At 47.1% G+C, this 24,092-nt stretch overlaps 1 protein-coding gene across 2 annotated transcripts in view; it reads right to left on the reverse strand.

Annotated features, from left to right (window-relative positions):
* The window catches only part of LOC139791663 (store-operated calcium entry regulator STIMATE-like), a 40,096-nt gene extending 24,624 nt beyond the window's left edge, over positions 1-15,472 (reverse strand). The window contains exons 1-2 of one of the 2 annotated variants that reach the window (XM_071734191.1): positions 15,275-15,469; positions 1,272-1,320 (exon numbers count right to left, since the gene is read on the reverse strand). In XM_071734191.1, coding sequence (XP_071590292.1) covers positions 1,272-1,320; positions 15,275-15,383 — 158 coding nt within the window. In that variant the 5' untranslated portion in view covers positions 15,384-15,469. Of the gene's footprint in view, positions 1-1,271; positions 1,321-15,274 lie in introns of both variants that reach the window. The other variant, XM_071734190.1, reaches the window with a different exon arrangement.
* Positions 15,473-24,092: the final 8,620 nt, after the last annotated feature.

Genomic DNA, 24,092 nt, shown 5'->3' on the forward strand with positions numbered 1-24,092 from the left:
ACCTACCTGACATCAACACCCAGCTACCTGACATCAACACCCAGCTACCTGACATCAACACCCAGCTACCTGACATCAACACCCACAGCCAAAGGTGTTCCCTGATCAAAGTGATTGCCTGGGGACATCAAAGTGAATAATTGATTTAACAGCAAAACTTGACCCATGTGCAGGTTTGCCAGCAGGCTGGAGGAGAGCATAACCTCTTGTCCTGGTTTGGGCCAGGATAAAGGGGATTTTCTGTCTTGTGCTTTTGCTTTCAGCTCAGTCTCTTGTCAGGAGCTGCACTTGCTGAAATTCACAGCAAGTTTCTCAGTCAGTGGCTGCTGCTGGGACTGAGCCCACTCCATGGTTATAGTTACTGCTGGAGAATGGGCTGCAGAGCCAAGGACACTGCTCAGCTCTGAGGAACATTTTGCCCTCCAAGAGGAATAAAGAGGTCCCACCTGCAGCCCTCCTGTGGGGAGGAATGGACAAGAGAGATGCCAGAATTGACCAAACAGAGGATTCCATCCCATACACCTCATACTCAGGATAAATTTGAGGGATCACGAGGGTCAAGCCAGCTTCCATTTTCCAGCTTCCTGCCTTTCTTGCTTCCCTTTCTTCACCCGTTCCCTGTTTCCTTCAGCATCCTGGGAGGATTCCATCCCTTCCTCTGCCTGTGCTCCTGATCCATCCCAGCCTGAATCTGTGTGTTCCTGCCTCCAGCTCCCAACTGCTCCTGACCCCAGGATTCCAGCCTGGACTTTCCCAGGGCTGCCCTGCAGCCTCAGTGGGGATGGGAGAGTTATTGGGGGAAGGGGAAAGGAACGTGGTATCAATTTCCCTGTATATCTGTATAGACTTAGTAATTTTTCCTATTTATCATTACTGTTTCATTAAAGTTGTGTAGTTTAGTTTCCAACCCATCAGTCTCTCTCCCTTATTCTCTCTTCTTTCTTTATCAGGGAGGTTAATAGAGAGATTAATAGAGAGCATCTGGCATTTGGTTTAATTGTTGGGCCAGTGTTAAACTGTGACACCTCTCAATTCAGTCACTAACAGAGAAAACAAAGTTTTTCTGAAGGAGCTAGGCAGGGAATTTTACTTCTAGGGAGCACCAGCTTCTTTATGGAGGTTTCTTTAGGAAGCAGCAGCAGGGTATTTAATTAAATGTCTAAATAACATGCAAAATATCCAGAGGGTGTAGAAGACTGGTAGTGTGAGAAAAAAAAAAAAAATTACATATATGTGGACTTTTTAAGCTCCATATTAAAGAGAAACCTCACCATATCCTCCAGGGACGCCTCTCTTCCTTTGGTTCCTTAAATCGTTTTACTGCAAAGAAAATGAGAGAAGTTATGTGAACCCCCAGAGCTGAACATGTGTGCAGATCTTCAGCCCAAAAGCAGGTGAAAAAATCTGGAGGACATTTCTCAGTCTAAACCAGAGGCAACACCTGCACCCACGGGTCAGAAAGATGAACAGATGTAGGTGTGTGCTTCTGGCATCCTTCAGCAGCAGCATTTTCATGCCATGGGAAATGAGCTACAGGAGGGGCAGGAGGGTTCATCACTACCCACCAGCCCTAATAATTCTTCCAGGGAAAAGAAAATGATGGTAGAGACAGTGAAATGCTATGGCCTGAGTCATTAAAGCCATCTCCTCCTTGCTGCTCACACAAGCTCTGAGGAAGCAGAACCTTGCACACATCTCCAGCATAAAAGTACCAAGAACCCAAATCCTGCAGGCTAGAATGGCTCCAGCCTTGTGCCAGCTGGTACTGAACTATTTAATTGCAGAATATTCTGCATGCCCACTGGCTAGCACTGAGGAGCAGCAGTCCAAGACATGAGGCTTCAGTCCCACCAACATTATGGCCTGGAAAAAGAGACCTGAAGCAACTCTTCCTCCCTTGAAAACATTCAAGATCAGGTTGGCTCTAAACCTGATTTGGTTGAAGATGTCCCTGCCTGCTGCAGGAGGGTTTTATTAGATGGCCTCGTAGCCCCAAATGTTCTATGATCCTTTAAATGAAGTCCCTCTGGCCATGGAAAAGCTTTTTCCTTACAACCCTTCACATCCGTCCTACTCTGAGGACTCCTCCTGTGCTCTGATCTGTCCCCAGTTACTACCTGGGGATAACAGCAAGTTGGATTTTCACCCAGCTTGGCTGAGACTGGGGTCTGAGCACTGCAGAAGCATCTTAAGAGGTCTCAATTAATTATTCCACAGAGATTTAATGCTGTCCTTGGGTCAACCAGCTTTTATGTACCCAAGAAGGAGCTGCTATTGGAAAAGTACCAGGTAGCACACACCAAGAAGTCATTTGGGACTGTTTTGCTGTTACTTCAGCTACAAACCCATTTTAGGAACCACCAGCCAGGTGCTTCCTAACCAGGGCAAAATTTTCCTCCTTTAAACCAATGGGCACCACTGCTCTGGCACAAGCAGCCCCAGAAGAGATTTTCCCACTGCGTTAGAATCATTAATTAGAAGGAAAAAAAAAAAAAACAACCAAACAAAAAGCATCCAGTGGCACTGCCTGACTTTGTGGTCAGGTTGCTAACAGCCCCAGATAGAGCCAGAGACTTCATTACAGCTGCTGCCCCACTCACTGCCTCCAAACCTCAGGCAGGCAAAGTTCCACCATCAGTTCCCAAACAGCTTGAACAGGATTCAGAGTTCAAAAACAATGAGCTGCAACAGGGTTTTTTTTTGTTGTTGTTGTTTGGTTGTTGGTTGGGTTTTTTTGTTTGGTTTTGGTGAGGCTTTTTGAGGGAAGAAAAAATGAAAAAAAAAAAAAAAAAAAAAAAAAAAAAAAAAAAAATCAGTGCATCGTCTCTTAACTCCTGCCAGTGCAGCTGGGGAGGGGAGCAGAGCAGCTGCTTGGTGGTGCCACCTGGTGAAACTGAAAGCACCAGGTCCCATGAGTATGAACCCAAGTGCAATAACCACATCCTTGCTGGAGAAACCACCCCAAGAATACACATTGCAAACATTCATCACTGACTCCTCCTCCAGATCCCAACTGTGCCCCATACCAGAGATCTCTGGGATGAGCACTGACTGCAGAAGCCCAATCAGAGCATCAGTTCACCTGTTTTATCAGCACTTTTCATTCTTGGGAAGTCTGTAACCTACTCTATTTCTTTTAAAAAGCAAATAAATTTAAATGTATGACCCCCAAAGGGACTTTTCTCACTGCTCAGAGCTCTTGGCACGTGAGGATACTCCTCAAGGCATCTTGGGGCTATGAAGAAAGAGACCCAGAGGGGCACAGATAAAAGCAGGGACTCAGAGCCACATGCTCTCCTGTGAAATAAGGAGATGCACTTTTACAGACAGGATTTTCCTTACTGCCTGTGGGAGGAACAGGGCACAAGCAGCACCTCTGCTCCATCTCGGATCACTGACACTTCTAAAAAAGCCAGCAAAATTTTAAACACAACTTGGTATCCAGCTCTGTTTCCAAATTTACACTCCAGCCACTGGTTCATCTTCTAGTTAATGAAACTGCAGAGAAACTAAAATCTTCTGTCCAGGTAAAAACTGCCCTTTTGGAGCATGGAACTGATTTAACCCAGGCAGGCTGCAGCAGCTGTTCCCATGGGCATCCCAGAAAACACTCACAGGGAATATGAACAGATCAGGTGATAACCTCAGACCAGGCTTTTATCTCCTCCCCTGCTCTCTGGGGAATTACCCAGCTCTGACAGCACAACCCTCACTGGCTCCAAGTACCAGAAGGCAAAACCCACTGCCAAAAGCAGAGTCAGCAGCAGACTCTGGGATGGGAAAGAGCACCAGAACATTAGCCAGATATCACTGGTTTCCAAATAAAAGGATCTTGGCTGTTCTGCATCTAGATGGTAATTAACTGTACCTGAGCATCCAGCCCTCCCACCTGCCCCAAGGAGACAGCCTGGGCTCATTCCCTTGGGGAATGCCTTCCTGGTCCTGCCTGGAAGGATGAAGGAACTTCCCTGCCAGAAGGCTCAATATTTCACAAGTACAACTGTATTTCTAAAGTACAACTTTGTACTTCCTTTACTGGCAAGGTGACAGGGTGAAATATAAACATGATCCCCCTGACCTCAAGACTTGGGTCAGGCACATGCAAGGTTTTCAGTGCCACTCAAATCCCCAGAAAACCACCCCTCCAATGACCTGATCCATCATCACCATTAATGACCAACAAAGCAGCAGTCCTGTCAAGTTACACCAGGCATTTCTGCAGCACTTTGTGTCCTATCCATATCCAGAAAAACCAAAAAAACCCTGCTTTCCCTCATCCAGCTGAATCCCACCACGAGATACCCCTGCAGCAACAACTCCCATGCCCATAACCAAGGTCAGTCATCACTGATGCCCTTCAAAGTGCCCTTTGTATTTCACCCCCTCTCACAAGAAAGAGGCCCATGGACCAACCAAGATGTCTGAAGGACCAGAAATATTTAACCCAAACCCAGCAAGCTTGCTCAGCTCATGAGGCAAAGAGCACAATGCTTCAGGGAAGCTGTTGGAGGGCTCTGCAGGACCAGCCAGCTGACCACCAATCCTCACCATGAGAGCACCAGGGATGTTTTTCATCATGGTCTTAATGAGAAGTGACATGTTCTGTACCCACAGCCACTCAGGCTGGAAATAGAGTAATTTTGTGTGATATGATGACAAGTAAGAGGTAAGAAGTTAATGGTGTGGTGCCTTGTTGAACACAGCTTGTCATGCCTCATTAGATTTAAGAGAGTTATCCGAGCCTGTGTAATTATCAGAGACAGTAAAACTGTTGTATTAAAGATAAAAGCTGGTATTATAGAGAAATAATTAACTGCTTAATAGGGCATCTACTGTGCAGAGCTGCAGCAGGCTGTCTCCAAATTAAACCAAAAATCCAGCCAAGATTACCAGAGCTTAAACAAGCAGCAGAGTTGCTTGGTAGCCATGACCCAGAGGTTAGGGGTGATGCTAAATCCACAGAAAAGTAGCACCGGGGCTCTGAAAGCTCAAGGAGCTGATGGAAGTTGTGATCAGTGGCTCAGTGGCAAAATGGAGCTGTGTGATGAAGGTTGTTCCTCAGGGGTTGGTACTTGGACCAGTGCTGTTTAATATTTTTGTCAGTGACATGGACAGCGGAACCAAATGGACCCTCAGTAAGTTTGCTGACACCACCAAACTGTGTGGTGAAGTCAACATTCTGGAGGGAAGGGATGGCATCCAGAGGGTCCCTGACAGGCTCAAGAAGTGGGCTTCTGCAAACTGCATGAAGTTCAACAAGGCCAAATGAAAGGTTCTGCACCTGGGTCAAGGCAACCCCATGCATAAATACACATGGGAGGAGAAAAGATTGAGGGGAAGGACTTGGGGTGATGGTGGACCAGAAGGCTCATCATGAGCTGTGTTTGCTGGCAGCCCAGAAAGCCAACCAGGTCCTGGGCTGCATCAAATGAAGCAGAGACAGAAAGTCAAGGGAGGGGATTCTCCCCCTCTGCTCTGCTCTGCAGAGACCCCACCTGGAGCTCTGTGTCCAGTTGTGGAGTCCCCAACAGCAGAAGGACACAGAGCTCCTGGAAGGTGTCCAGAGCAAGCCACTCAAATGCTCAGAGGGCTGAGCACCTCCCTGGGAAGCCAGGCTGAGGGGTTGGGGTTGTTCAGCCTGGAGAAGAGGAGGCTCCCAGGTGAGCTTAGAGCAACCTTCCAATATCTGAAGGGGCTCCAAGAAAGCTGGGGGAGGGCTTTGGACACAGGGGGGTAGGGAGAGGACAAGGGAAATGGGTTAAAACTTGGAGAGGGAGATTGAGGTTGGACATTAGGAGGAAATTCTTCCTGTGAAGGTGGTGAGATGTTGGAACCGGTTGAGGAATTGTGGCTGCCCCACCCCTGGCAGTGTCTCAGGTCAGGTTGGATGGGGCTTAGAGCAACCTGGGCTGGTGGGAGGTGTCCCTGCTCGTGCAGGGGATTTGGAACTGGATGAGCTTTAAGGTCCCTTCCAGCCCTTGTCACTCTATGATTCTATGACTACAACACTACAAAACCACCCGGCAGCACTGCAGGTTGAGAGGAGATGGTGGGTGAAGTGGAGCTGAGCACACCATGCTCATGGCTGAGGGCAGGGTGTCAGCAAGCACCATGAAGAAAACACAGACTACTAAGCAGAGCAAGATGGAGAATCCTTTTCCAGATTATTTCTGCAGGATCCAACCCTGCACTGCACCTACTGCAACCTGATCCTGAATAATTCCATTTAAATATCAATTGGCAGCACAGTGTGTGGATGTCAACAGTAAACCAGTTCACACTGTAGGAATTAAGCTTTTCTGAAGGAAATGCAATGACAGAACTCAGGAACAGCAAAAAGAAGCATCCTAAGTCCCAGCCTGAGGCACACAAGCTGCTCCAAGACACAGAGGTGTCTATTTTAGACTTGCCACATGGTCCAAAGAATCTCAGGAAAAGGCTTGGCAGATGGAAAGATGCTCCTAGAAGAATCAGGAGAAGGGGACCCCAGATTTATCCCATTTAACAGGGAGCAAAGCATCACTGAGATGTCAGTGCTGTCTCGAGTTGGTGTCCTCATAAGTTACCACTCTTCCCCTACTTGGCTCCAGTTGCTGCAGACAAAAAGCCATCAAGTTAAACAAAAAGGAAGGAAGATGGGTGACAATTTGAGAGACATAACCCTGCCCATGGCTGAGAAAGGGCAGGGCAGGAAACAAAACACTCCTGGGCCCTTCCTCTTCAGTCAAGGACAATAAAGATTAAATATACTTGAAACTCACTGAGGGACACCAAGCTGGGTGGGTGTTGGACATCTGAATAAGAAGCTGCAAAATGTAAAAAAATGTAAAAATAAATGTTTTGGAGGAGGGCCTTTCATTATAGATCTGTAAGTAGAAACCTGGAAGACAAAAGCTCACACCTCCTGTGTGTAACATCCTCCAAGTGCATCCCCACTGACCCCACACTGCATTCAGACAGCTCAGCACAGGGGCATTTTACCCCTCTTAGAAATAAAAGGCTTAATTAAGGCAGAATGAGCTGCAACAGCAATTACTCACTGCTTAGCAAAACAGAAATCAGGTTTCTCCAAAATTAAAGGGGAAAACATTTCCCCAGGAGAGGTTTAGGTGTGCTTAGCTGAAAATCAGACCACCTCCTTCATACATCTTGCTGGAATCAGCCAAAATTTGAGGTTTGGAAAGGAGATGTTGACTCAACAGACAAAGCTTTTAGAACCTGATTTATTGGAGACACAGGATTGACCCCACTGAGCTCAGGGACAGGCCCAGAGGATGAATTCTGAAAATGGATCTGACATCAGAAGCACTGCAGTGTTAACACACCAGGATTGCCAATGGTCCACCAAAAATCAAGGCTGCAACATCCAACTCCATACATTGACACCTGCTTTTAAAAGAAGGGATAGCTAAAATCATTTAGGTGAAAACCTTCTACTGAGAAGGTGAGGACTTTATTTCTGGCCTTTGTAGAAGAGGACTCTGAGCTACTGTAGCAGGGAAGAAACAGAAGCTCTTCCCTCACCCCACTTCCATGTTATTTATAGGCCCTACAGTCTCCAATAACACATTTCAACCTATTTTGAAGGACACACCCTTTCCCAGGCTTTTTCCCAAGCCCCAGGCAGGAAAGAAGCCAACACACAGGATACAGAGGCCAAAACCTTGGGGTCTGCACTATTCTTAGCCTGAGCCTGCAACAACCCAGCCAGCTCGACCTGAGACACAATGGGAGGAAGCAGCAGCCCCTGTTTCCAGAGAGAAACCAGCAACCAAGATGGGAAGGATAAAAAAAAAAAATAAAATACACCTTCCATCAGGTCAGGGAGCAGCAAAAGTCCTGCCAGTGGTGTAAGGAGGCAGATTTCCACTGATTTACACCCTCTAAGCTGCACTGGATGTATTTATCTGTGCTGTCCCAAATTCCGTCTCTTCAAGAACATAAGCAAAAATTCCAGGAGGAGAGATTTTAAGGAGGGAATGGGAATGGAGGCTTTAGTCTAGGTTATCTCTGGGTCAGAAAAGATGTGATGCAGAGGAGAAGGATATAGATGGAACCAGCTCCCACTGGAGATAACCAGCTATTGCTGGGCTACCCTATAGCATCTTTCAGATAAAGATAAATAGAAGTTATTCTGGGTTAGAGTGCTCCAACTTCCAACCCTTGGGTACTTACTATAAAGATGGGGTCAAACTTTTTAGTAGGGCCTGTTGCAATAGGGCAAGAGGTGATATTTGAATCAAAATAGAAGTGATTTACACTAGACACAAGGAAGAAACTCTTTATAATGAGGGTGGTGAAGCACTGGAACAGGTTGCATTGAGATGTGGTAGATACTGCATCCCTGGAAGCACTCAAGGTCAGGTTGGAAAGGGCTCTGAGCAATCTGATCTAGTTGAAGGCATCCCTGCTCACTGACCTTTAAACATTCCTTTCAACTGTAAGTATTCTATGGTCCTATGACTTGCAAGAGGAGAAGGCATAGATAGAAGGCACTCCAGATGCTGCTGGAGCAGTGGTTCTCTGCAAAGTCCTCCAGGCTGGAGATCCCAGGCTAATGTAGGCAGACCACAAGAAAGAGTTCTGCTTTTTCTAACAACAGCTAAAGGTTTGGGCATCTCCCCCCACCAAGATCTCACTTAACAGTTGCTCCTCTTCCCTTTCTCATGGAGTTCCTGATGTTGTTCAGCCCATCCACTCCTATTCCCCATAGATCACCTGCAGGTCCAGTTCAGGGGGAGCTCTGGAACCCACAAACCAGCATCCCATGTGCAGACAGACAGTGTGGGAGCTTTCATCCATCTGGAGACCCTGACTGCCTAAACAAAGGCCATAAAGTACTTGGCTATGGTTCTCAGCTCTACCCTGTAATGTCTTATTCCCCACATGGAGTTTTACAGCTGTCATTGTAACCAAGTGATCATAAACCAAAGCTTTGAGATAACAGGCACTGGGTCATACTTTGCATACTGAGAACATCAGAATTATTTGATGACACTGTAGATTTTATAGCAGACCTGGAACTTATTTAGTTCTGTCCTGGGGGAGGCAGGAGTGAAGCTCTCCACAGAAATCATTGCTACATTTCAGGTCAGTCCCTTGAAAAAGGGGGTTTTAAACAGGGTTTTAAGGTACACCATCCCCTAAGGTTTGAAATCAGCAATAAAACATCACCTGAAAAACAAAGTGATCCAACTGGGCTGGTAGTTACTGTCCAAGTCTGTCTGCCACACAGTTTTCCCACAAATGGTGGTAAAATAAGAAATGATAACTGGAAATTTAACAGGTTCTTCCCAGAAACTTCATTTGCTCCAGCCCTTATTTATAGAAGACTAATTTCCTGTCAAGTTTCTTGTATGGAGTTAAAAGTCACCTATAGCATCAGCAGCTCACCTCCTGTTGCAGAACCAATTCATTAAGGTGTAAGGTTGGTTACAGACAACTTTTCATGCAATTCTAGTTTACCAGCTCATTTCTCTGCTCACCCAACCCATTTGTTCCTCCAGACACCAGGAACCTCACAATCTCCACTTACCAGGCAGCATTCCCTGCTTGGTTTAGCTCTTCAAATGGTGACTTCCAAGAAGAGGTCAACGTAATTAAATTCAAAAGCTTTGTAGAAAGCTGCATTTAGCTTAATGAAACACATCAAGTCCTGCACAGACCTCCCAGCTTACAAAACATGATGTGTGTTTTCAAGCTCAGTTTTTGGATGTACTGGAACAGAAGAAAAACACCTTGAGAGTCCTGCCATATCTGGGGTTTCCTTGCTTAACCCATAAACCTACATGTGAATTGCTACCTTCACCCCTCCAGACACACAGTGAACCTCTGTGGGTTGGGTTTTCCCTAGAGGGAAAAGCACCTGCAGAGGTGAAGTTCCCCTTTAGATACATGTGCCTGTGAATAACTGAGATCAAACACAGTTCTGCATTTCTGTTAGAGGAACAAAATCAGTGGAACCTGGCTTGGGCACCATCAGCCTGTATGCCCTTGTGTCCTGGGCAGATTTATTTCAAAACAGAATGGAATTCTGGACAGGTCAAGTGGTCTGCCATTTATTTCTTCTTTCCTTCCACTTTCATCCATCCTCAGGAGAGATTTTCACTCTAGAAGTGAAAACTTGACACAGAAAGCACTGGGGATAATTTGGAAGCACAGGAGTTCAAAGTACATATAGCAAAAAGCCTGAACTTAGCACTGGGATATGATCATGGAATAGTTGGGGTTGGAAGGGACAATTAAAGATCATCTAAACCCCCTGCAGAGAGCAGGGACATCTTCCACTGCTGCTCAGAGTCCTGTCCAGCCTGATGTTCAATACTTCCAGGGATGAGGCACTTACCACCTCTCTGGGCAACCTGTGCCAGCATTTCACCACTCTCATCCTAACAAATTTCTTCTTTGTATCTAATCTTTGAGCGGAGATTCAGACTTGAGCCCTTACCCCTAGTCCTCTTACTACAGGCCCTACTATAAAGTCACAAAAGGTTGCTTAAGTTTGATGTACCTGCTGAAGATGGGCATCATGACTTCCACCAATCCCTCTCAAAGTTTAGAAATGTGCATAAACTAGGATGCTGTTTCCCATTTTCATTCACCAATTGCCCAGCATTCCAGAGAAAAATGCACTGTAAGATCAGCTGGGAACCAAGAAAACACCAGCAATAGGGGGATGGGGGTGATACTTCTGATCTTCACCAGCATTTTTCCACTTTTGCAGTCAGTTTGGAGAACTCCTGGTCTGCAGCTCTGCCTTTAACTTGGGCCAGATGCTAAAACATCCCCCTGCTTGCTAAGAGCACAGCTCCAGCACCAAGCTCTGCCTGGGGGTTCAGCACCAGGATCCCCACCACAAGCAGCTCTGCTTTCCCAGGCTAAGCTCAAAGGTGGAGAAAGGTACCCAGATGTGCAAGAGGAAAGAAAAGGACTCTGCTGTCACATTAGACAGGACCAAGACACTTTGATAAGTCAAGCTCAAAACCAGGTTTCAGGAGGTAAAGAGGAGGTTTCAGTCCAGTCCAGCTCTCCCTGCCTGGCAGTAAGAACTCTCTCTCCAAGAGTTTTGTCTGCTTTGATACCTGCAGCACAAGTGCCACTAAATCTCATTCAGAAGCCCAGAGGGCTGACAAGACAGTACCAGGAAGAAAAGAAAGTTGGAAGAGAAACACCATGGTAAATGTTCTCCAGGCTTCAAGGAAAGCTTTTGTCCTTCACAGTAGAGGAAAAGATCCTTTAACTCCCCAGATCTGTTTCTTTTGCACTCTGGTTAGCCCACAAAGCAAGCTGTGGCTAAAATTTCTACACAAAATCTTAATTTCAGAGGGGTTTGCTGTCCAGGCTTTGAATTTGGGCAAGTTTTGCTTTTCCACAGCCCCTTCCCTCAAGAGTTTAAACAAAGAGCAGCAACTGCAAGGACTGAACCTCCAAGTCACACCCAGCATCTGCAGCTGAGATAACTGCAATCTGCTTCCTCCACTCAGATGAGTGCCAGTCAAGGCAGAACACAAAAAGTTACTTCAGATGGGATTGCACAATTATCCATGCTCCTCCATGTCATGACCTCCCCAAGGGGGAGTTTTTGCACAGGAAACTCGATTGCCACACACACACAGCTGCTGGGCTTTGCTGCCTCTGCTTTCAAGTCTTAGCTCTTGGAGCAAGTGTCCTTACAGCCAAAGTGCCTCCAAAGCCACCAAAGGCAGGTGGGAAGCATAACAAACCCTTTTAATTTGATTACCAAATGGAGTAGAGCTGCACCCTGAGAAAACCCCGAGCCACGTTGGAATTAGGCTTGGCTATAACTTTAGAGACTTTCTTGCTCAAAAAGCAAGAGAGTGTTTGTAGGCTCAAGGGAACCTCATCATCACTATTGCTCATGGTACTTGGCCAGACTAAACAGCTTTCCTGATTCCCAGGCAAGGTTGGGCATCCTTTACTTCTGGGTCCTGTTTTCATGATGGGAGGAACCCATTTCATGTCACCCACAGCAATGGGAAGCAACCACCCCACTCATCCCATTCCAGGGAAACAAGCATTCACTTTCCTGCCCAGGAACTTTTGCTCTAAACTCACTGTTATTTGTAACTTTTGGAACTGACCTCAAGAAGCCCAGCAGGATGTTGTAATAGGATTCAAAACCTCTTTTGCCACTGTATTATCCTCCAGGACTGAGCAGGAGTTGTGCCCCTGCAGACGAGGCTTATACTGGACCAAGCATCAACTCAGACAATCATGCAAGACTGACTTCTTCCTCCACTGGGTTATCTGTCCTGATTTGGGCCAGGATAAAGGTAATTTTCTGCCTTGTACTTTTGCTTTCAGCTACTAGGAGACAATCTTTTCAGAGCCCCAAGAGACAGAAATTAAAGTACACAAACTCTTCTGATAACAACATTTTAATTTATCCTCCCTGCAATGGGCCATGCTCTGTGAGCACATCACACATACACACACCTGCAAGATTTTGTAGACCACCCCAAGTTCCTCTAGATGTTTTCAAGTGCTCTGAACAGTAGCTGCACAATTTGGAAACCTCATCTATTCTAATTCAGGTTGTCCTGGAGCAAATCTGAACCGGTGCTTTAGAAGGAATGGAAAAGTATTGGCTTGAGTTCACTCACTGGAGCAAGCTGGTCTGCAACATCCCATCACAGCAGAAATCACAGACATACAAATGACAAATACACACCCAGGAATGTCACACTGCACTGATGCTGACTCCAGTGACAGCAGTGTCAAGATCAAGTTGTGATAGCATGGTTTGGCTTGGAAGGGACCATTAAAGGTCATCTAGACCAACCCTCCTGCAACAAGTGAGGACACCTTTACTTTGCTCAGAGCCCCATCCAACCTGACTTTGAATGTTTCCAGGGATGAGGTATTTACCCCCTCTCTGAGCAACCTGTTCCATTGTTTTTTCCACCCTCATAATAAAAAAAAAAATCTCTTCCTTATATCTGGTCTAAATCCACTCTCTTTCAGTTTAAAGCCACTACCCATCATGCTGCTGGGATGGTGGGCTGGATGGAGCAAAGATGCAATTAAAGTTCTCAGGAATGTTTTTGACTCTGGAGACACAGCACCACCTGCTCAAGGTGCTCCCATCCCTCCCAGCTGCTGGAGCAGGAGTCTGGCAGATGAACTGGCCACACAAATAGACTAAAAGCTGCTTCAAAACAAAATTATTGACCAAGGTAAAGTTGTGATTTACCACCCATTACCACCTTAGCTGGTTAGGAGTCCACACAGCAGGAGTAGATCTGAGAAAGCCTCCCACTGGGAGTGTGTGAATGGGGCAAAGATAAGGAACAGCTGAGGTGAATTCAGGACCCCCCCCAGCCCAGCTGCAGCAAGAGGAGGGGCTGTGATTGAGCTCCCAGGGCTGTAAATACATCTGCTTTGGGGGTCCCAGCCAGAGGTTCTTCCACAACTTTAGTCACCAGGCAGATTCACAAGGAAACCACACAGGATCAGGTTTGGGTTTCTCCTTGTTAACCAAGAGGATTGGTGATGTTCAAAGAAATAGAGACCTTGCACCAGGAGGGGCACAGAGGGACACAACAGTTAGCCCAGGGTTGATGATTTGCTAGCAGAGGTTTTGTAGCCTTCACCCACAGGAGTATTTTCATAGAATCATAGAATTGGCTGGGTTGGAGGGGACCTCAGAGATCATCAAGTCCAACCCTTGATCCACTCCCACTGCAGTTCCCAGCCCATGGCACTGAGTGCCACATCCAGGCTCTTTTGAAATATCTCCAGGGATAGAGAATCCACCCCTTCCCTGGGCAGCCCATTCCAATGGCTGATCACCCTTTTCGTAAAGAAATTCTTTCTAATGTCCAACCTAAACCTCCCCTGGCACAACTTGAGACCTCTTGTGCCCTCTTGTCTTGCTGAGAGTTGCCTGGGAAAAGAGCCCAACCCCCCCCTGGCTCCAACCTCCTTTCAGGGAGTTGCAGAGAGTGATGAGGTCTCCCCTGAGCCTCCTCTTCTCCAGCCTCAACACCCCCAGCTCCCTCAGCCTCTCCTCACAGGATCTGTGCTCGAGTCCCTTCACCAGCCCAGTTGCCCTCCTTGCTAGGACTAACTCTTGTCCTGGACTTTTTTGGGACACCCCATGGAGCTTAAGGGACAATTGATGCACATGTGCACATCACTAAGGGGAAGGGAAACACCACAAGTCCTACTGTCAGTATTTGGTGAAACACAAGGAGGGAATTATTGCAACTGGATTACTCCAGCTGGAAAAAGCTATCAGTGAGGGCAGGAAGAACTTGTTTCAAGTTTTTTGCCTGGCACCTTGGTGTTAACCACAGGGCTGGAGCCTTTGAAAGTGCTTTCCAGAAGGCAGAGAGGGGCAAGCGAGCCTCAGAACCTGCAGCTACTTGGCCAGAGAACTTGAAAGTTTCAGTTCACCGTCACCGCAGGCTTTTAAACAAGGAAAACAGATCGAGTTCTGGCACGTTGTTCAACTGGTGTTAAAGCACTTAACCCTAAAGAGAAGGAACGCGCAGGGTGCTCTGAGCAAAACGCAGCAGCAGCACGAAACAGTAAATTTTCTCTGCTCTTTCAGCATTTCCCCACCTTTTGTTACCCCTCAGCTGCTTTCTCTCCTCCCCAGCCCTTCACAGCAACCACCAAACCCCGTTCTCTCAGCGATCTCCTGCCCCGGGCTTCTCCAAGCCCCTGAAACTTGGCACTTTTTAGGCAAAGTTAAAACATCACCGCAACAAAACCCAAGGCATTATTACTCCCCTGGAGCAGCATCGCATCTGCCACCCCGCCCTGCTTCTGTTAGCTGCTTCTTCCTTCTAAATCACGGGGGGAGCACCATTAATCTCACCCCTTTCATTAAAATTTTCTAAGTGACCGGGTAATCGCTCACACAAGCGGAGCCAACCTTGCCCGATCAGAGCTGCGAGATGTCTGTCCCCTGCTTCATTACCAGCAGATTAAGGTTTGAAACAGGAGGTTTGTGCTGTGGGTTTTTTTTTTTTCTTTTTCTTTTTCTAAGCAGCAGCATCTGGTGCTTTAACTGCCGGCTCGGGGCAGCTGCAGCCCCCAACCCCCTCAAGCAATTCTTCCCCCCGCATCAAACCCGCCAGGTAGAGAACGCCCAAACTTGGTGTTAGTGATAAATAAATAGGAACACAACCCCTCCCCAAAAGCAGCGCTGGTGGCCACATCCCGGAGAAGGTGAAACCGGCTCCCCAAAGCCACCCCCACGGTCAGGGGGTGCCCCCCACCCACTCACCCACCCCCCGGTACTCACGCATGAGGGTGCTGAAGGCGCAGAGAGCCAGCAGTGCCTGCAGCAAAACCCCGAAGCGACCCAGCAGCGCGCCGCTACCGCAGCCGTGTGCGGGGCTACGGGCGGCCATGGGGTGCGGAAGGTTGCGGAGAGGTGCGGAGCGAAACGGCCCCTCCGCGCACAAAGGCGGCACCGAGCAGCCACCGCCCCCAGCCCGGCCCCCGCAGGCAGAGGGAACACCCGGGGGCGGGGGAGGGCGGGGAGGGGGCGGGTCCGGACCGGGTGGGATGGGGATGGGGATGGGGATGGGGATGGGAATGGGAATGGGAATGGGAATGGGAATGGGGATGGGGATGGGGATGGGGATGGGGATGGGGATGGGGATGGGGATGGGGATGGGGATGGGGATGGGGTTGAGGATGAGGATGAGGATGAGGATGAGGATGAGGATGAGGATGGGGATGGAGATGGAGATGGAGATGAGGATGGGGATAGAGATGGGGATGGGAATATGGATGGATATGATGAGAATGAGCATGAGGATGAAGATGAGGATGGGGATGGGAATATGGATGGAGATGATGAGAATGAGGTTGAGGATGAAGATGAGGATGGGGATGGAGATGAGGATGGAGGTGTGGATATGGATGGAGATGGAGATGTGTTTGGAGATGAGATGGATATGGGATAGAGAAGGGATGGGGGTTGAGATGGAGATGTGGGTGGAAATGGAGTTGGAGATGAGATGGGGATGGGAGATGGATATGGGCATAGGGGATGGAGAAGGAGGTGTGGATATGGATGGAGATGTGTTAGGAGATGAGATGGGTATGGGGTTGGAGAAGGGGATGGGGGTCAGGATGGAGATGTGGATGGGGATGAGGTAGAGCTGGGGATGGAGTGGGAATGGGAGCAGAGATGGAGCTGGGGATGGGGAGAGTGGTGGGAATGGAAATGGGGATGGAGATGGGCATGGGAGGGTGGAGACAAAGATGGAAATGGGGATATAGATGGGCATGGGGACAGAGATGGAGCTGGGGATGAACATACAGAAAGGGATGGAGTAAAGGAAGCTGAGGAGAGCCACTATTGCTCTCTACAACTATGTGAAAGGAAGCTCTAGAAAAGGGGGTGTTGATTTCTTCTCCCAAGTAACAAGCAGTAGGAGAAGAGGAAATGGCCCCAGGTTGTGCCAGGGGAGGTTTAGGTTGGATATTAGGAAAAATGTTTTAACTGAAAGGGTTGTTAGGCCCTGGAACAGGCTGCCCATGGAATTGTTGGAGTCCCCATCCCTGGAGGTGTTTAAAAGCTGTGTAGATGTGGTGCTGAGGGACATGGTTTAGTGATGGACTTGGCAGTGCTGGGTTAACAGTTGTACCTCGTGATCTTAAAAGTTTTTTCTAAATAAAACAGTTCTATGATTTTACAGAGACAGGGAAGAGGATGGGGATGGGGTGGGGATGGAGGGTCCTGGGTGGAGATTGGGGTGATGGATTGGGGGAGTTCTGATGGGGATAATGGGGCTCTGTCAGGGCTTGGGATGTTAGGCTGGGAGAGCTCTAGAGGTATTTGGGGTGACAGACTGGGGGTGGGGATGCCCAGCAGTGTTTGAGATGCCAGGCTGGAGAGGTTCCCGGCAGGATTAGGGGTGGTGAGTTGGAAAAAGTCCTGGAGGGATTTTGGGTAGCAGTCTGGGGTGGGTAGGCAGGTTGTCAGGGGGTCTGGAGGTGCCAGGCTGGGGAAGATGGTGAGACCCAGCAGGGTTTTTGAGAACTGGGAGAGTGAGGAGAGGGCATGAAATCACCCCAGCAGGTTTGGGGGGTACAGGTCTGGGTGCATGGGGGTGGGCAGCATGGGGTGAAGATACAGATTGTTCCATCAAGGCTTTGGGTGTGGAGGGGGGATGGTGCTAGTCAGGGATTTGGTGGTGCTGGGTTGGGAAAGCATGGAGTCAGCCCTGGGAGGGTTGGGAGGGCTGGGCTGGGGGTTTCCAGGGTGCTCAGGGCTGGAGAAGTTGCCCTGGTTAGAGAGGTTGAGGGAGCTGGAGATGGGACAGCTCTGGGGACAGCCCATAACAGTACAATTATCCCTATGAAGAGGACAACAGGAAGACAGAGCCAGGTGCTTCCCAGAGGGTGTGGTGGGAGGACAAGGAACAATGGACATCAATGGAAACAAGGGAAGATCTGGATGGATTTGAGGAAGATTTTTTTCTCCAGGACAGCAGGGACAAAGGCTGCAAACAGGCTCTGTCCTTGGAGGTTTTGAAGGCTGAATTAAACCCCAGTCATCCTGGTCTGATCTCATAGCTGACCCAGCTTTAAGCAGGAGGTTGGACATCTACCCCACTCTTTTCCAACCCAAATTATCCTATGCTCCCATTCCTGAGATCTATGGCACAAAGTTCTGAGGGCAAGAGGTAATGGCTTTAAACTGTAATAGGGTGGCTTTAAGTTAGACATTAGGAATAAATTCTCCATGAAGGTGGTGAGATCCTGGCCAAGCTTGCCCAGAGAAGCTGTGGCTCCCCCATCCCTGGAAGTGTCTCAGGCCAGGTTGGATGGGGCTTGGAGCAACCTGGGCTGGTGGGAGGTGTCCCTGCCTATGGGAGTTGGAACTAAATGTTCTTTAAGGTCCTTTCCAACCCAAACCATTCTATGATATGATTCTCTGATTGCAAAGTCTACTGATGGGGTCAGGATCTCAAAATGCAGCTTCAAACCTGTTTTGTTTTTTTGGTTGTGTTTTTTTTTTTTTTTTGTTGTTGCTCTGTGTAATATTGGTGTCCCCCCTTTCACAACCTCCTTCCCCTCCTTCCATTTGCTCTCTTTTCAGTAGGGTTGAGGCCATCTTTAGGGAGCACCCAGGGCACACACCTGAATTTTCCTCCCTGACTTTGAGAGGGAGGAGCTTGCATTCAGTTACAAAGCCAAAGAGGCTGCAAATCTCATCATATCATATGACTCTGAGCAATGGCCTTGAAAACAGCCTTAAATGCATGAGAAACTTAAGAAAATCATGGGAGCTGGCTCACTTCCCCAGCAGGTCCTGTTTCCAACACAGGAGGGCATTGTGTTAGATAGATGGGCTTGGGAATCCCCTGACTGCTTCCAGGCAGAGGTCAGTCCTGGCCAGAGGCTCCTCCCTCTTCCTGTTGCTGCCTGCAAGGAATTTCCCCAGCACCCTCCACTGGGTCAGCACATCCTCTGGTACCAACCTGCTGGCTCCACATCACTAAAAAAAAAATAACCCCTGTCAGAAACAGCCCCTTCTTTCTCTGAGGATGACTTAGATTGTGGTATGAATTAGATGTGGTGTTTAGGGATGTGGTTTGGTGGTGGACTAAGAAGTGTTGGGTTAACCATTGGACCTGATGATCTGAAAATTCTTTCCCAACCAAAAAAATACTTTGAGTCTGTGATTTAGCTCGTTGACTTTAATCATGGTTTAATTGTGTGCTCAGTCAGCAAGCTGGAAGTCTGATCTTGCTAATTCTTTTTCAGCTGATTTTATGTGTGTTCCTGTTGTTAGGTTCCGAAAAAGTTCATTCCCCTGGGTTGGTAAATCTGTGTTCTGCAAGCAGTTGTCTTTATGTTGAAATCTAACCTAAATATTAAAGTTGATATCAGCCAGTTCAACAGACTGTATGTGGAAGCATCTATTAAGCAAATAAATATCTTATCACAGACTTACCGAGGTTTTAACAGTTCACAGTTTCTCAGATTTACCAGCCTGCTGCCAAAGAACCATATTCAAGAATTGGTATGATGATTTTTCCCTTAGGAATTGCCTTGGACTCTATTTGCTCAAGTTCAGCACAACAATTGGTAAACACACAGGGAAAAAAAGGAAAAGAAAACAAAAACGACATTTTATCTAGATCAGTATTTCTTAAATAAAATTTTATTTCCTACAACTAACCTGAAAATTATCTGTGAGAGATGGGGGTACCTGTGACGCAGCAGTGGTTGTGCATAAGGACAAGGTTTTCCACAGGTTTTCTCCAAACAAATTTGTCTGAGGACTTGTTTTCAGGGGCTGATGGGTTTACAAGAGATCACAGAATCTCAGGTGTGAAAACACTCAGGCTGTAAGGAGGCAATAAAGAAAAATGCCCCTGGATCCCACCCCTCCCTGCAGGAGGAGGCAGAGATGCTCCTGCTCAGGACTCCACCTTAAAATTACAGCTTTGTTTTATCACCAAAATGATTTGCACTTCAAAATAGTTGGGTTTCCCAAACCCTTTAAGACTCAGCTGCAACCAGGGTAGAGGCTACTAAATTCTGCTCCATTATTTTGGCAAATAACATGTAGCAAGAGTCAGGTGAGGACAGAAATGAGAAGGTAAGTGCTGTGATCCTTCTCTTTTCCCTTCAGCTCAATTGGATAAATGTCTGGGTGCTGATTTACTTCGTTCTATCCACTGATCTTTGTGAGCCTACAGAAATAATGATGAGAAATACTGACATTTGCCAAAACAGCAAAGTAAGAAAAAGCAAACCAAGCGAGCAGTTACGTGAGAATTTTCCTAAGAAATAGAAATTAATAAATGAATCATTAAAGAAAAAATAATGAGGAAAGAAAACTGAGTTTAAATATTAAGCCATATGCATAAGCCTGGGATCTGGAAAGCCAAGGTCCCAAAGTGGTTTTAAGTAAAGTAATAAGGGATGCAAAAGGTAAATCAGGCAGCTCTGTACCTGCATGAAAGCAAGATGAAAATGAAGGTTGAGGTGAATCTGTGAATTCTTAAAGAGTAGAAAACCAAATAATGGAAACCCCAGAGAACACCTCCTTTCCCTCTCCTTTCAAAAAAGCCATGCCCAGCTAGCAAGTGAAATCAAATTAGAATAATGGGAGCAGAGATGGAGCAGGGCAAGGATGGGTTAAAGGATAGGAGGAGGCAGGAATGATGTATTCAAGGGCCTGAAGAAACCTCCAGAGGAGCTGTGAAGTGAGAAAAGTAAAACCTGGGTCCTCCAGGGGTTGTCCCAGGGGAGGTGGGCAGGAGATTTTGGAGGAGTGAGGAAGGGAACTGCTGTGTCTGAGTCTTTGAGATGAAGGGGGGGGGGGGGGGGGGAACAAGAGTTTGGGGAATCAGAGACCAGCCAGCTTTCTACCAATATCCAGGAAATTAAAAATTATCAATCAATTTGTAAGCACCTAGAGGATAACAAGGCAATGAAAAGCAGCTGATGTGGATTTGACAAGAATAAAATGCATCCAGCCAGTTTTACTTTTTCTTCTGAGAGGACAACAGGATGTCTCTTGACTTGGGGAAGGCTTTTCTTGCCCCTTCAGTGGATTTCTCATAAATAAGCAGGGAACATACAGTTTCTGGGAGCTCTGCAGGAGCATCACCTCCTGACAGAGCCCCATGAGCTGCTCAAAAAGCTTTCTGCTGCTGCATCATAGGAGGGGCAATGGCTATGAGGTAGGCAGCTGAAGTTAGGTAAATTTCCCCCTTTAGGCAATGAGTAGGGATGCCAAGCTAGAAGAGCCTGCAAACATTTGTGAGGTTGGTATGAGAAATTATTTCATTAAACGGGAGGGCTGGGCCAAAGTCAGCAGAATAAAAAGCAATGAGTGATGGGGAGGGAAGGAGGCAGCAAGTGGTGTGTCTGACTGGAAAGAGGATCAGGAAATGTAAATGGCCTGTGGAATAAAACATGAGTCGATAATAAAACAAACCAAAAAAAGTTGTGAGAAAAGCACATCCTATTCTGGGAGGCTACCAGAGTGTTTTGTAGAAAAATTTGGGGTAGCTGCTCCATTGCATTCAAAGGGCTCAGCCCAGTTTTGCTGTCACATGAAGATGTACATATTGGATTCTGAAGAAGGGCAAGAGGAGTGACAAGCATGTGAGAGAAGAGGAAAGGGAAAGGAAATAAGACTCTTTTTCCCCTGGGAAAAACCTGTGGACATATTAGGTATTTCTGGAGCAGCTGGGTTTGTGGCAGAACTGCTACAGAAAAGAGAAAATTAGGAAAAGTTATTAGAGAAAGTTCTTTGAGTTGTTCTTCACATCTATCTGTCTGTTTCTCAGAAGGAGAGCACCATCACGAGCTGTTTATGCAGCTTTTCTGACTGAGAAGAGAGTGTTTGAGAAAATCAGACTTTGCTTTTAGGCTCCAAGAGAACTTTTTCACTCCCTTGAGTTGCAGCAGCAGTGGAACCCATCATCACTGGAGTCAGGGAAGGAAAGGGCATCTGGATACTCATTAAAACCCAACCTTGGTTGAGGCCAGGGTTACCAGGGCATCTTCTGTGCCATTCCCTGTTGTATGAGTGGGGCAGGAGGGCTCTAGCCAGCAGTGGCAGTGAGTGTGGCACTGAGCAGCATGGATCTGATTAGAGAAATCAGCTGTGGAAGTTGCTAGAAAACATGCAAAAAATAAAATAAATGCATGGTGCTGAGCTAGATTGAAACTTTTTTTTTCCCCAGTAGTCCTCCTCTGTTTTACCCCATGACCGCTGAGACCTCATTTGTTTTCTTCCTGACCTTCAGTACTTATCTTCCCTTGCAAAGGGCTGCCCATTATTCCTTGTGTGCTTTTTTCCTTCTCCTCATTTAACAGTGCAAATCAGCTTTTATTTTTTGGTGACAAAAAAGGATCTCCAAGGTCTTGGAGCACTGGGAATCATCCATCCCACAGCACTGCCTAATGAAGGCCATCTGCATCTCACCCCTTCCCATGTGCGTCTGGATGGGATGTCTGACACTCAGGGCAGGTACCAACTTACATGCAGAGCTCTTGGTGTGGTTGGGCTCTGATTTCAAAACAGTCCTGGGAGCAGAACACTTTTTTCAAGGCTTCCTGACTTCAAGGGCACTTAGCTGAGAAAAGCTGCTGGCTTGGGATCAGGCAGGAAACTCGGCATGGGGCCAGGGGCTCCAACTTATTTGCATTTTCAGTGCTTTACACTAAGTTGAGAAGGAAATAAGAGTGGAGGAAATGATATTCCCCTCCCTGTCCAAAGATCCAGGTTTTTTGAGGTTTTTTTTTGTTTGTTTGGTTGAGGTTTTTTAGGTCTATTACTTTTTTGTAACACTGCCATGGCCTTGGATGCCCTTACAGGAGTCCTATTACAGTCAAAGACTGAAAAAGTCACTCCCTGATCTGTAGAACCCTGAGGTGCCCCCTCTTGAGATGTCTCTTGGCTCCTTTCATTGCTGCTGGAGTGAAATATTTTATTGAAGGGCAGCATAATTAAATAAGAGAAGAGGAAATTTAGATTGGATGTTGGAAGGAGTTCTTTACCATGAGGGTAGTGGAAAAATGGAACAGGTTGCCCAGGGAGGTGGTTGTGGCCTCATCCCTGGAGATATTCAAGGTGAGGTTTGATGAAGCTCTGAGCAACCTGATCTGGTTGTCCCTGCTTGCTGCAGGGGGCTGGACTAGGTGACCTTTAGATGTCCCTTCCAACCCAAACCATTCCATGGTTCCACCTTCCTCTGCCCCATGCTGCTCAGATGCAGTAATTCTGCTTCATCTGCAGGCAGCTCAGCAATGGCCCCACATGTCAGAAAAGAGCCACAAAACCACTAGAGCTGATTTTTTACAAAAACACAACATTGTTTCCCTAAACTCTGTTGCTCCATAAGCAAGTTTTGTACCCCCAAGGTCCCTGAGGTGATGGCAGGGAGGAGGAGGGGGCAGTGGTTGTCTGCAGATGTTATTGTGGTAAACTGGAGAGGGGCACAGGAAACTTCCCTTCCTGGGGTGACATTCATGTAAATTATTGATCTGATTTTATTTCTCATCTGATGGAGAAATTGCATCTGAAAACAAGGTCTCTGGAGAAAACTTCCCTTAACTGATACTTGGAATAGATTTTATTCATGTTGCCAACAGCAGTGATCCCTGCTGATTAAGTAGTAGCTAGACCTTATTCTTGTTGAATTACCCATTATTACAATGCTTGGCAACATTTAACAATCTGTCCTGGGTTATATTCATAAGCAAGAGGCCAACACCAATTTTTATATCAGCCAAGCCTTTTATAGCAGGATAGTCCAAGGAGTAATTGTCAAGATAATTCTTTTGTATTTTCAGCAAGTGCTTTGGCTGCATTATTATGAGATGCTCAGTGTCCTGCTCTGAATTGATGGGAATAATTTCACAGCTTCCAGGGCCTGTGGTGTTGGCATGATGGGTCTGGTGTGGAGCTGAGCCTCTCAAACATTTTTTGCCCAGCTCCCCACCCAGCCATAGAAAACAGAGGTGAAGGTGATGGTGGCTTCCAGGTCTGTGTGAAGTTGGATTGATATGCAGAAAGGGGCAAGTCTCAGCCTCCATTTCTCCCTGCCCTCCTTCTAAACACCTCAGCTGTGCAAATCAGCCCTTTGAACACATTCCATTTGCCCTGTGTGGTTCTCCCTATGGCAGGAGGCAAAAATCCATCCCAGTAACATGTGAGATGAGTTTATTTGAACCAGCAGAGCAGAGGGTTCAGATGACCTTGGTTTATTCTGTAAAGCAGTCACTTACTGGAGCCCAGAAGGGGCAGCAGCCCTGAGGGTAATTACCATGGTTTGGTGCCCCTTGAACTCAGATTACTTTCACAGAATCATAGAATGGTTTGGGTTGGAAGGGACCTGAAAAATCATCCAGTTCCATGGCTGGATGCATGGGCAGGGACACCTCCCATCAGCCCAGGTTGCTCCAAGCCCCATCCAACCTGGACTTGAACACTTCCAGGGATGGGGCAGCCACAATTTCCTTGGGCAACTTGGGCCAGGGTCTTACCACCCTCAGAAGAAAGACTTTGCTCACCTGGTATGTAGAAAAAAACCCTAAAAAGATTAACCTGCCACAACCAATGAAGTGAATGAGGT

Source organism: Heliangelus exortis, chromosome 1 (genome assembly GCF_036169615.1).
Source record: "Heliangelus exortis chromosome 1, bHelExo1.hap1, whole genome shotgun sequence".
In the NCBI taxonomy this organism is placed as follows: domain Eukaryota; kingdom Metazoa; phylum Chordata; class Aves; order Apodiformes; family Trochilidae; genus Heliangelus; species Heliangelus exortis.